Source organism: Rhagoletis pomonella, unplaced genomic scaffold, assembly GCF_013731165.1.
Source record: "Rhagoletis pomonella isolate Grant_MI unplaced genomic scaffold, Rhpom_1.0 Rhpom_scaffold_00011, whole genome shotgun sequence".
In the NCBI taxonomy this organism is placed as follows: domain Eukaryota; kingdom Metazoa; phylum Arthropoda; class Insecta; order Diptera; family Tephritidae; genus Rhagoletis; species Rhagoletis pomonella.
In genome coordinates, this window is record NW_023458565.1 from 5768291 (window position 1) to 5782583 (window position 14293).

General features: G+C 37.5%; 1 protein-coding gene and 1 long non-coding RNA gene across 2 annotated transcripts in view; one reads left to right on the forward strand and one right to left on the reverse strand.

Moving 5' to 3' along the window:
- LOC118747316 (fringe glycosyltransferase-like) overlaps positions 1-14293 on the forward strand; it is a 156427-nt gene that overhangs the window by 67207 nt on the left and 74927 nt on the right. Inside the window, exon 2 of the mRNA XM_036481349.1 lies at positions 302-997. Coding sequence (XP_036337242.1) covers positions 302-997 — 696 coding nt within the window. The remainder of the gene's footprint in view (positions 1-301; positions 998-14293) is intronic.
- LOC118747317 lies at positions 11839-12679 on the reverse strand. The gene is made up of 2 exons (XR_004993938.1): positions 12640-12679; positions 11839-12041 (listed from the first exon to the last, which is right to left on the reverse strand). It is a non-coding gene; the product is annotated as an uncharacterized LOC118747317 (long non-coding RNA).

Sequence of the window (14293 nt, forward strand, 5' to 3'; positions counted from 1 at the left end):
TTTTTTTAAGTGGCGCGGAGGCGTTGAGATGTGCTTCTGTCTTTGGCAAAGGGCTTCTAATTCTAAGAAATAAATTAAGAAACGGCAAGAAGAACCAGTAGCTTTGCTAGCTAAGCATGCAATTCTCACTTGGGTTGTCATCTGGAAAAGCAGCCCACTCACATGTCATTTTTTGGGCACATAAATACAAATTTACCTATAGCAGAAATATGGAGCCATGTGTACATACATATCTACATTAGACACTTTTTTCCACCAAAACTTAATTGCATATTTTCATTTTCTTTCTGTCTCTTCACAGCAACTGCCAACGCAGAAACACTACATACTCGACACACAACCTGCTCCTGCTCCGGCGCCTGCGCCTGCGCCTGCGCCCGCGCCCGCGTTGTTAACGCTCTCCTCCACCAGCTTGCCGGCTGCAGCTGGAGCACAGCAACAGCCAATACACATCCCAAAGCTGCGCAAGTCAACTAGCTTACAACAACAAGATCTTACTTCATACGAGGAACAAAAACAACATGCGCATAAACAACAACGAAAACATACAAATTTGAAGAGTCAACAGACAGCAGCAACAGCGCATGCAAAACTACCATCACCATCTGCATCACATCAAACGGTAAATGCGCGGGCGGCAGTAGCACCTGCACCACCCCCACTGCTGCCATCATCAGCCACAATCGCAGCCGCACATATACACACACATACACAAACAACTTATATCATACGCAAGGATATAGCAAGTTTTAATTTCTCCCACATTGAGGTGAATGAGGAGGATGCAACAGCGGCGGCACGGCTGGACGATTTGGCGCGGCGCAGCCGAAATGGTGAACTGTTGCACGATTTGTGGCAGCGTGCCGTTACAGCGACGCCACAACCGCCGATCACTGAACTCGATGACATTTTCATTAGCGTCAAGACAACGAAAAATTATCACGACACACGTTTGGCTTTGATCATCAAGACGTGGTTCCAGTTGGCGCGCGATCAGGTGAGTGCGAGTGCTAAATAGTTTGCAACAATGTATGTATTTGAGTTCAGGGGCTTGACTACGATCAGTGCGATCGGAAAGATCTGCTAGCTGGGTATAACAACTAATTGGTGCAATACGAGTGCTTGGGGGAAGCTACGCGAAACCTTTGGCTAATGATTGCATTGCTGATCGCTAATTATGAGCAAACCTTTGCTGGTTGATTTTTACAATGGCGATCAGGATAAGTTGTGAGGCGTTAATGAGGTTAAAGTATTTGATTCGGAGTGATGCGATCGTCGTGTTGGCCATTGTACATTTTTAATTTCCATACGCTTTAACGTTTACATTTACTTTCATATATAGACATTCACTGCGAGAAGATCATTTTATGAATCATAGCAACGCTCAAATGCATTTCCCTTACCCCACGTTTCCATCTTCTACTAAATGTATCTTAACCTCTGTCGAATTTCTCAGTTCTGATGTGTTAAGATAGCGAGGGTAAGAAATTCGGCAAGACTGATATGGAGTTCTGCTCTTCGATTCGTGAGAAATCAGCGAATCGTATATACTCTCTCGCATTTTGGAAATAAAGTTGCTTTCCAAAGAATAGAATCTACACAGAACAGAATCGAACTAAAACAAGTAAGAAAGTCTAAGTTCGGGCGGAGCCGAACATTAAATACCCGGCGCAAGTATTAAATATATGTTTTTTCACCTTTCCGAAACCTTCCGCTAGATGGTAAGCCGGGGTGCATCAATTTTGAGTAAATTAGCGTCCTTCAATTTCGAAATATTGAAGTTTCAAGCATTTCTGAAATTTACCGTTATATGAGAAGCGGCCGTTATTTTAGTCCGATTTCAATAATTTTCAACGTTTTGCTTATATGTGCCAAGAACAATAACCACACCGAGTTTGGTACAAATTGGCGGAACGGTTACCGATATACTTATATGTGATCATAAGTAGGCCATGCCACGCCCATTTTCCAAAGTTTTACCATAATCGTATTTCTTGGTAAAGAATTGTTGCAAGCATCAATTTTGAATAAATTAGCTTCAATATTTACTGATTTATCGAAGATTTTGTATTTCTCTAAATTACCGTTATATGGGATATGGGCGTGATTATTGTCCGATATTAAAAAGTTTCGGCGATTTTTTATGCTGTACCAAGGCCAACAACTGTGCCAAGTTTGGAAGAAATTGGTGCAGCGGTTACCAAGATATACACATGTAACCATAAGTGGGCGTGGCTACGCCCATTTCCAAAAAATTTATAATATTCTTATTTTTCGTCTAAATATTATTGTAAATATCAATTTTGAGTGAATTATCTTCAGTAGTTACTAAAATATCGCAGTTTTCGTATTTCTGGAAATTACCGTTATATGGGAAGCGGGCGTGGTTAAAGTCCGATTTCGCCCATTTTCAATACCAACCTACCTTGGATTAAGGGAAACCTACATACCAAATTTCGTTGAGATATCTCAATTTTTGCTCGAGTTATCGTGTACACGGACGGACGGACAGACGGACAGACGGACGGACAGACAGACATGGCTTAATCGATTTCTTTTTTCATCCTGATCATTTATGTATACATTTGTCTATATCTATCTCGATTCGTTTTGGCTGTTACAAACAACCGTTATGTGAACAAAATTAATATACCCTTGTGCACAAGTGCGCTCGGGTATAAAAATTAGGAATAGGTATGTCTGGGTTTCAGCCTCCAACGCCTGTACACGTCCCTAAAAAGCATGAGCAAATAGTTGGGAAATTAAAGCTACCCTTGGCATTACCTTAATAAAAGTAGAGATTAATTTGTTTTTCACATGCCATTTTTTAAAAGGCACTGATTTGTTGTAATTTCAACCCCTAGAAGAAATTCCGCATTCGGTTTCATTACTGAATGGTTCCTAAAACAAAAGTTTTGGTCGACGGTAAGGTTAAGTTAGGTGGCAACGCCATGTAACCGGGGCTTACTCAGACAATTAGTAGGTTGTCCTTTGTGATACCACATTCTGAAGGGCACGCAATACTTAATCGATAAAACACCCCGACCCGAATATGTTTTTACGAATTTGGCTAATTTCAAGGCCCCTGAGCTCCTCGGGGCTATTTAGGGTGTGAGAGCCGAAGTACTTCAACTTTATCCCCGATAACGTTGAGCACTTAAGAAGGTAACTTTGAGGAGATTGCACCTCGTCATCTTCCAGCCTTCCTGACTGTCATGGCACTCTGATAGCAGTCGACGGAACTCTTTTGAATTGTGGCGAAGATTGGAGTTTTGGTTCCAAATAATAGATAAACCTATGCTGAGAACCTCTTTCGAAAGAAAGTATGTCGTTGGCTTTCCTACGAGGAAGCTATGGAGATGTCTCGAAACTCTAGTGGGGAACTCGGTAACAACTTTCAATATCGACGACTCAAAGACTGAAAATGGGTAACATCAGATTTTCTGCTTTATGTAAAATGATAAAAAAATTTCTCAATTGGAGGTCTTAGCTATACCTAGCTTAGAGAGGAGAATTGCAACTCTTCAAGAAGTGCCGAGCTATGTATAATGTAAACTCCTGTAAAGAAGACAAGTGTTTCCTGAAAAAGGCCAGGCTAGGCAGTGGCGAAATTTCTTCTCAAACAGGGAAGGATGTTGTTATGAGCTATGACTGGACTGATTACGGAACGCAATTTTTAAGGACACATTTTTTTCGCTATGGCTGTCGTCGACAATGCACATCTGGGGTGCAAGGATAGTAAAAAGCATTTTCTCTGTACCTACGCATTCGGCGTTCGCTGGACATCTTTGAGTCAGATGTATTTAGATTGGAAAAGTAACATTCCTCTTCCCTGCAACGCTCTCCTTTTCCCTCATAATTTTAGTACAGTGCAAAAACATTCCCTACTGCGTTTGAAGCATATCTCCTGTACTCCAAATGGAACTATGTAATCATCAAGAGAGCTCTTTAGGAATTTTCTTTGACCATAGAGATGACTTAAAAGATAATTTGTACCCCTTAATGATTCCCTAGCTAATTAGTTAAGAGCACTGGTATATCTTAATAAGATATCTGCAGCCGGATTTCTATACTCTCTATCGTTAATTTTGATCGCCAAAAATCTTAAAACTTTTAAACACCACTGCTTTTCATTTAGAGAATTTTGGCGACGAAAATTTAGCGTAGCGCGTATCAGAATTGTACAGCTGAAAGGTCTTTGGTATCTTAAAAGATATTCCCTAACTAACTATGCCCAAGACGCCCTCGGCTTTCGTAATGAATCCTAAATGGTCTGTGGTAGTCGAATTGCTTATTAATAAGGATTTGACCATCGAAGCTTTAGAATAACGTAATCTTTGTGCAAACAAGGCTGGACAAAAGAATGGGTTCAACAATGTTCTCGTCCTCAAGGCAGAGTGGGCAATCTGCATCATCTCGACAAGGTAACCCCTAATTTTTTTAACTCTTTCTTATTCAAATAACTTACCTCTAACAGTTAATTTACTACAACGTTGAGTTCTACTGTATTATTGCACACAAATATTCATACACACAAATGCCCACTGATATTTTGATATTTTTCTTTCCCCAATTAGAATAAATTTCAACAAGTTTTCTTTAAGTTGGTTTTGTATTTATGCGCCGCTATAAAAATCAGCATCTCAATCGACAGCTAATGCGGCTAATGATCTTGTCTCGATATTTGCATAATGGATTTTATCGCGAGTATTATCACATTGGGTTTTAAAATGAGCTATATACATATGTACACATATGTATGTGTTTATATTGGCTGGTAGTATAGGAAATATTAAGAAGAAATGAGCTTATAAACAATTCAATTCTATTCAGAGCTGAAATATTTACATATGTACATATGTAAATAGGATCCAAAAAATTTTCAAATATTTAAAATGAAAGATTAATGCCTTTGCAACGGTCGTCTTCGTAAAAGACACAGCTATAAAATAGTTTTAGAAGGCATACTAAAATTAACACAATAAAATAAACTTATGCTCAAGCATATATATGTACATATATATATGCATATATGTATTTATAAAAATTTATGTGTTTGTAAAATTGAGCTGTGTGAACTCAAATATTTTAGTTCGAGTCTCTGTGCGCGAACAAAGGCAGTTTGTGTCTACATAAAATCCCATCTACAGAATTACTACAAAAACTGAATAAGTAGCAGTGTATTTCTCTCTTTTATTATTGAAATTTAATTAAGTGAAAAGGAATTCTACTTGCCACTTCATAAATCAAAATATCCAACTACAACTGTTTCTGCTTTTTCGTTGCACCGACAAAAATGCGTTTCCCTTCATTTTCCAAACAACTACTAAGCGGCGCTATTTGTTTGCAATGGAACTGCATGTACATACATACATACATATGTATGCACTATATGTTTGCATATAAATGCAGAAATGCAGCTTATGTTGCACCAGTTGTTATTGTATTATACGATAATAAAAACATATGTTTTTGTGGTGCGATATTTCTCCCCTAGATCTCATAGTGTGAAGAGGGCGTTAAGATTATGTCAATTCAATATGCAATTGCATACATATGTACATACATATGTATGTAAGTAGACAACTCATTTGGTTATTCTTTAGGGGATTCTTCAAACGTAAGTCGCATGAGAATCTTCGATTTTCTGTGGGAAGACTGCTCCCTCTCTTTTTTTTTTAAATTTTTATCTATTTATACATACATGTATGTACATACATACATATGTATTTGTACTTCATTTATGTATCTGTAAAACAAGGGGGTGCTTGTCGGAATTCTTTAATACGTGGGAATCTCTTAGCAAGGCATAAGTATGTGAAATTGTTAATGGTTTTATTAAATCAAATGTGTGTAAACTTCAATACCTCAGCACTTATGTATGTATGTACACATGGGCATGTCCTTACTTCTACAGAAAGATGTAAAATACTTAAAATTAAGACATTATTCTTTGCTCAAATGTGAGGTTATCAGCGGTTAGTCGTTTCGATCGGTTTTGAAGTAGTGTTCTTCGAGGGTACTCTCCTTTCAGTGCCCAGGAGTCTCTTATGCAAATTTTTTTTCTCAACTATTATGAGGCTCTGTTACCCGCTATCGTTATACCTATATAGGTTTAATGCCAAATTGGAACATAGCTGCGTAAATAAGGCATTTGTTTATAAATGAATGAGTCTGATGCTTTGGCTTGATGCATTTCTGAACACAGTTTTAATGTTGTCGGACTTCGCGCGTAACCCAAGGCCAGCCATTAGCCCATAAGCCATTTCGATGTGACTTAAAGCCATTTACTAAAGTGAATGGTATTGTCGTTACCAGTTATATGCACTTCAGTCGAAGACGAGTCACTTGATAAAGCAACGTCGTCCATTCGCCGGATCGTAACGTCCATCGAGCCTTTTGATTCACCTTACTTAACCAAGGTGTCAAAAACCACGCTTTTTCAAAAATGTTAATTTTCTTGCGGACCCCAGTAGAGTACCCACCCAATAAAAGTGTTTGTTTGGGGAAATGTTGGCTTAATGTGATAGACCCATACGAATGGGCATGAGAGGTTTAGGAATAAAGTTAACAAAATTAAGATTTTATTGTCAATTTCGGCAGAATATCCTTTCCTTAAAAACATTTGTTCAGACATTTTTTTTTGTGATTCAAGAATCTTTTAGAAATGGGCGTGGTAATTCTAGGACTAAAGATAACAGAATGCTGGTTTTGTTGCAAATTTCGGCGGATATCTATTCACTAACAATGCTTGTTCCGCAGCTGTTTTTAATAAGATAAGAAAGTCTTATTTTAAAGTTTTTGCAAGCTTCCCCTCCTAATGTGCGCAACTCTTCACAACGTGCTAATAAAATTAAACACTGCCTGTTTATTTTTACATTCAAAATTTGTTGCGTAAAATTACGCATTAAATGTTTAAATTCGAAAAAATGTCAGCGCTAGGAATGCTAATCCCGGGACCCCGGGATCGTAATTTAGGTCCCAAAAATCCTGATATATTGATAATATTTCGTTTTTAGTTTTTCACTCTGACGTCGGTAACTCAAAAATGATATAAAAAATTCAGTGAAATGTGCTTAGAAAAGATGTATGGGTATCAAATTAAAGAGGAAATTCAGTAGAATTTAATCAGATTAAATGGTTTGGTACATAAGGAATAGCAAGTATTGAAAATGTCCTTTTAAAATTTTATCCCTGAAATTTCGCAATATTTGCTCTTGAAAAAATTATATGTTAAGGATCGATATTTTCTGAACTATTTCGAGATTTTCTGAACTATTTCGGGTCTTTGGGACTATTTCGTAATTCTCGAGACTAATTTAGGATTTTCGAGATTTTCTGGACTATTTCGCGTTATATGAGACAATATCGGGACGTATAGGATTTTCGTGATTCCCGACGCTATTTCGGGATTTTCGAAAATAAAATTCCTTGAGCTGAGATGAAGTGAGTTTCAAGTGAGGTGAGTTCAGTAGATGTGAGTTGAAACAAGGTGAGTTAAGGTGAATTTTGTTGAGGTGAGGTAAGGTCAGGTTGAGTTTGAGACGAGTAAGGTTTGGCAAAGTATTAGGTATGAGAGCGAATCTCACGAGTTGTTACATTTTTGGGCAAAAACGTGTTTGTGGTTAAAAATGCTGTTACGTCTATCTTAGAAAATGCATTATCTTTAGTTTTGTCTAAAGACATTCTCGAAATTGTACCTATTTCAATCAAAACTTCTCACTCATGCGTAGTTGCGTATGTAACGTATACGCCCCGGAGCACCATATGTAGTCAACATTATTCGCACGCCTTAACATAAATGTAATTAAATATTGGCGTGGGAGATTTTCACACAGTATTCCTTATGAACATATGCATACAGAATACTTCATAGTATTACATATATTATTTTCTTCATGTAAATAAAAATTTAAAAAAGGGAAGTTTAGTTTCTCGAATCATAGTCGTCTTTTACAAAGTAATTTTTTTTCATTTGATGGCACACTAGATTTTGGCAAGAAGAACATCTTCGCTGTTTAGTTTCAACAATTTTAAGTATCTAAAGTACTCGAAATTAAAAAAAAATCGTAAAATTACAAAATAGCGGCGACAGATATATATGTATTCTGCATGCTGTCATTTCTTTTAATTTCTTGGTAAACTCTTGAAACTTCAAACATATGTTGTACCTGATTCCAACGCCCATCGAAAATCGAAAAAATTTCGATAACAAAATCCATAAATAATCGATAACAATATCGATAACAAAATCGGTACAAATATCGATAACAAAATCGTTGAAATACCGACTAAAAAATCGTTAAAAATTTCGATTATTGTATCGATAAGTTCCGAAAATATCGATAGCAAAATTGATAACATTATCGACAATAATTTCGATAACAAAATCGATAAAAATATCAATAACAAAATCGACAAAAATATCTAAAATCCCAAAAGAGTTCCCAGATTGAGTCTCTGTGTCTATCTTTATCTCTTTTTCTATAATTACCTTTATTTTAATCTTTCTTCCTCTATCTTCATATTTACTTTTATCGGCATAATAACTATTCCCGGCACTTTGATAAAAGGGCGCGGCTATTTTCCGTCTCCGCATTTGTATGAAAACTTCCTTCCACATTGCCATATTATTTGAGCTGGAAATCATTGCAAATTCAAAGTCGCGAAACATTTGGATTTGTTTTGTCCTCGAATACTTCAAGAAAAAGTATTCGAAATATAATTATATAAACTTTTCTTTTTCACTTATGCTGAGCGCTTTGAAAAAAATTGGCATTTGCAATCTGGCGTTGCAAAGTTGCCATTTCGCCAAAAATTGCCGCTTTGCGATGATTCATGAATGCCACTTATATTAATAACGCATACACAGACACTTGCATAGAACTTGCAACACATACCACGTCTGTAGAATAAAATGAAATTTAACTATTTTAAAGGATTGAAGTTCGTGCGGAAAATATATGCAAACTCACGCAATGCATTCACTTTGTTTTGCTAAATATTCTGATTGCATACATATCTACCTACATACATGCATATGGATTTATTTGTTTACTGCGTTATCGCATTGCATTTCGGTTCACTATTTTCCATTGCACATTGCATAGATATGTATGTATGTTGCGTTTGTTTGTTGTGCTGCTTGCTGCTTGGTGTCGTGCCGAGAATTAAAATCGAAGAGCGACAATGACAACAACAATTATACATATTTAGTGAAAAAGTGTGGATAAAACAGCGACAACAACTCATATTTTAGATGCGCATAAACGCCTTTTGCAAATGGCAAATAAACGTGATGAGCACGTTCGCCAAAGGCACCAGCGGCAGCAGCAAAACCAACAACAACAACAATGAGCAAGTTAAGCAAAGTGGTTTTAATGGAGTTTAGTTGCTATGGGTAAAGATGTTGTTGTTGCTGTTGTGTGTTTTGGTGGCAATGGCAGTGCAAGTGATGACAGCCGAAACAAAATAGCCAAGGCAAACGGCAACCGGCAAACAGTCAAAATAAACATTAGTCTAAGGTTACTGCTGCCCCCGTCGCCGCACTCTTCCATCCAGGCATTTCAATTCTTCTATGTATGGCGACCACACTGCGCTTTTGTAGGCGAACACGTACCTAACCTATTCGACTGCATCTTTGCTTTCTTTACTTTGATTGTCTGGTGTCTTTTGGTGGATTCGCTTCGGTGGTTTTCCACAGCGTTCTCCTGGGATTCTATGCACACAGAAAAAAAAAAAAATGTATGCGTTGCGTTGACAAAGTGCCGCAGGGCTTCAAAAAGAAAAACACAAACTCAGTTGGAAGCGCTGCGGTCGCGGATGAGGCGACAACGGCGGTAATGAAATAAAAATATTTTCTCCTGCATTTGCGGTGCGTGTTTGCGCATTGAATATCAAAAAAGTATGTATATATGTATGTACGTACGATGAGAAATGAATGTGCTGGCCAATGCATAATTTTGATTTAAATTTCTATATTCAGCTGCGTGTGGAGCACCAACTAAGGCTGTTAAAATAGCCACTATTAGTTGTATGGCTGTCGGTAAATATTTATTCACAAACCCGAACTATTATTTGCCTTCAAATATCGGTAATATGACGGCAATTTAACATAGCAATGTTACACACGCATGCGCATTTAAATACGCGTACAAACTGCACCCAAGCAACTTTGTAAGGTGTAAGTATAGATAATTGCAGCTGTTGTAAATTGCTAGTTTGCCTCATATGTAAATGTGTATGTATGTAATTTTGCAGGTGCATGATCGAATTCCATTTAAGCAATTATTTGTCAGTCCATTTCGAATGCAGCATAATAACTTCCATACTTTTCTTCTAATCAGCAACACATTTTTTTAGCCATAAAAAATTAAAGTAACTACCAAACTGAAAAGTGAAACGAATGGTATCAGTTTAACTGCCCATCGTTAGTGAGCCCATTTTGAGCGTCAAAAGGAAATTGCCAGCCCCAGCCACAGCCGCCAAGTAAGTAACGGCGGCAATTTTCGCCAACTAAGGAGCTCGTAAATCGACGATGGACCATTTAAAGTGGAACGACGTTGGAATGAACGCAACGGCAGCAGCGGTCCATAAATTGTGCGATTTACTTGCTTGGCGATAGTTATGTGTGTATGTATGTATGTACGTGCGCATGCATCGCATAACTTTGGAGTGCAACAGCGCATGTGGTGCAGGTATATTTGTACAAGTACAAGAACCCTGCAATAAATCGGAGTAGTCTAGCAGAAGCATAGTGAGAACGGCACTAGTGTCTTCTTTCATTTATTTATTTCAATCAATGGAGTTCCTGAAACAAGTACAATAAGAAATAAATGAAGTTCTTGAACTATTTTAGCCAATTTTATTTAGACGAAAAAGTGCCGGAATTACTAAGTTTTTCTTTGTCACTTGAAAAAATCATATATATATTTTTTTTAATAACTTTTTGAAGTTTTCAAATATAATGCTCATATTAGAAGCAATTGACATTGGCATTAAACACAACATATCTGTGAAGTATCAGGAGTGTGCCACCAAATTATAAAAAATCAAAATGCCAGCGTGCAGAATATTCGCCGCGGTTATTTTCTAATTTTTGAATGTATAGGACTTTTTAAATTTTAATAATTTAAGATACTTCAAAATGTTAAAATTAAACGGCGAGAGTGTCCTTCTTGCCAAAATGAACGAATCTAGTGTAATAAAACGAGTGTTTCACCAAATAAAAGAAAATGCATTGAATAACAGATGACTATGATTTGAGAAACTAAAATTCCATTTTTACAATTTTTATTGGCACACTCGAAATTTATTGTAAAATTGTTATATACATGAAGAAAGTCATATGTATGTGTGTAAGAAATACTTTTTAAAAATCTTCCCCGCCCATATTTGATTACTTTTATATTATATTACTTTTAAGTTAAGACGTGTTATTAAACGTCTTAGCGGACTATGTAAGCGAAAATGTTATTTTGACTTTTTAGGGATACCTTTTTTAAGTTTCCTCTTAATGATGATAATTTGATTGAGTGTGTCTTACAATTTTTTGTAAGCGATACATGGGTATATCGATATCGTTGCCATAATTATATCGTTAAAGGTATCGGTGATCCAACGAAAGAAATAAAATTTCGTTAGCAGGCTGCAACATTTTTCAAAACCGGGAAGCTTTTGATAATTTTGTAAATGTTCGTACTTGAACCAAATAAGGCTTAGAAGGAAAGAAAAGTCGGCGAAGTGGTCAGGAATATCAACGCCCCTTAAGCTAATGGAAATTTCGGCTATATCTCTTAAGAAGAGTATCGCCGAATTTTCAAAAATACACCCCTATGCTGTAATCCGTCGTAGATTCGATTTTGCTACGAATCTTAAAATTGGTATGCTGTAATCCGCGTTGCCGTATCGCAATTTCGAAATTCGGAGACCATCTTCGAAATTCGTAACGTTGGTATGCCTGAATCCGACGTAGCTGTAATTTGTATGTATTTGTCGGAAATTTTCTACGAAGAGCAACTGGTGTCGGAGCGAAGCGAATTCTTTTAAAATATCAACAAAATTAAGTGTGGAAACGCAAAAATATGTATTTAAGTTGAAGTGTGAATAAAAACCAATGTATTATTAAATGTTTACAAAATTATCTTGTCGACAATCACAACAAATCACTCGCAATACGAAAAACTGGTGGAAAGCATGAGCGAAAGGCCGGACATTGCCCGAGGCTTTGTAATAGTTAAAGAGGATGTGGTGGAATTTTGGGAAAGCGTTGCAAGATTTAAAGCAACACAATATTTAGTTGAATGGACGCCCTTAAAAAGCGGGAACATATATTTATCATTTAAGGTAAATGGATCAGAACTGTCTCGTATCAATCTCCTTTGTATATTAATGCAACAGTTGACTGTAGCATGTTCTTCCTCCTGAGACAAAAGTGCACCGGCCACTGAATCCATTCAATTTTACTTAATTAAGGAAAAGCTTTTTCAAATACGATTAAACAATTTTTTTTAATTTCACTGTTCACTTGCGATTATATTTATTTTGATTTGTTTCTGTCAAAGCAGCTGATTAAGAACTTCGAATTTCACTATTTTAGTTGGTAACGCCGTTGATAGTTACGATCGGATTACAGCATACCAATTTTCGAATTTTCGGAACGGAGCTACGAATTCGTAACTACGAACTTTCGGATTACAGCATAGGGGTGATAGTCTTCCTCACTCCCACACGCCTCTGAGAGATGAGTAATTGAAGGGTTGCATCTGGCGAATAGGTACGACAAATTTATCCGCGGAAGGAGCTTAAATTTAATGGTAAAGTTTTCTGATTTACATATATTCTGGCGGTCCATTTTAATCGGGGATTGCCGCTATAAAGAACAAAGCCGGCAGTCTTCTTACTAAAGTTTAGGGTGGTCTTCATTAATTCTAAAAACTAAGAAACGATAAGAGCCCTAAGTTGAATGACGGCGTGATCGGTTTCCATCAGCAAAGATTTGTTGCTGTTGTTGTTCTTGTTGTTGTAGCAACCACGAAGTCCCGCTAAGATAAGCTTGCCTTTCAACCGTCGTCGCTAAGCGCAACTAATGGTACATTTAGGTAACGTGTTGTTTCGACGGATTCGGACGAAAGCGACAGAGATGTTAGTTGAAGGCCATGTGATGAAGTGGCTAGTGTCAAGAGGGGTACAATCGTTGGTTAAGTCAGAGACAAGTCTGAAAAAGTAGCAGTTAAGTCTGCTACAGCACCCAGGTCGTCATTGTGCCAGAGAAAATTGAGCAAAACCTCTTTCTATTCAATAGGGGGCCTATACGACGTTGCTGTTTTTGTTGTTGTGACGGCATACAAATTCCCCAAAGAGTTTTTGGGGAATGATTTTGGAGTGACAGTTTTTGGCGCGATATAAATCTTGGTCGTTCTGGTTACGTAGACCCGACTGATTCGTGAACGCCTATATGGCATAGCCCAGGATTTCGTCCTTTAGTTCGTAGGTGCCTAGGTGGGGGTTCTGCTTTTAGCAAGTGCCTGAGTAGCCGAACAGTTACCAACTGTTTACCGTAATGCTTTATTCCCCTACTGGGAGCATTTGCGCCTCGATATGTAGATGGTGTTCTGGCAACATAATAAGACATCTCATAGCTGGCCAGACTTTTGTGTTGCTGGAGCTACATACAACTGCCCGCCCGGATTGTTAAGGCAGCTCAGACAGTTTGAGATGAGAAGTGTTTTGAATTCCGCGGTGAGCCCTTAGAGGAATTTGCCTCAAGTAATATCACAGACTGCTGCCTATAACCCACAACATGTCTGGCTTCTCTGACTAGTGTTCGACCGTCGGTGGTCAAAGGAGCTGCCTCTCCTCCTCTTTATATCTAGTTTTTACTACTTAGGAGGTAGTTCCAAACTACGTACTGCGAAACCACTGCTTTACGAAAGTCTTCTTTAATAAACTCAGGTGTTTATATAGCCATATTTATTATATCATTCCATTTGCCAATTGATAGTGCGTTTTCTTCGCTTCCATCTCGCTCAACTGATGATTGCGCGCTGTGTTGTTTCTCATCGATGCAGCTTTTTGGAACACAACTCGAAATCTACTTCTGCATGCAATGCGCATAGCACTATTTCTATTTTTTATTATTTTTTTTTTTGTTGTGTTTGCTTTTTATTGATTGTTGCGGCTGTCGTTGTCATCAAAGTTGCAGACAATTTCTTCTTCTATAATTTTTCTATCTTCCATTATGGTGTCGAATCTTCTTCGTCTCTTAGTCTGTTGTCAGCAGTTTGTTCCCGCT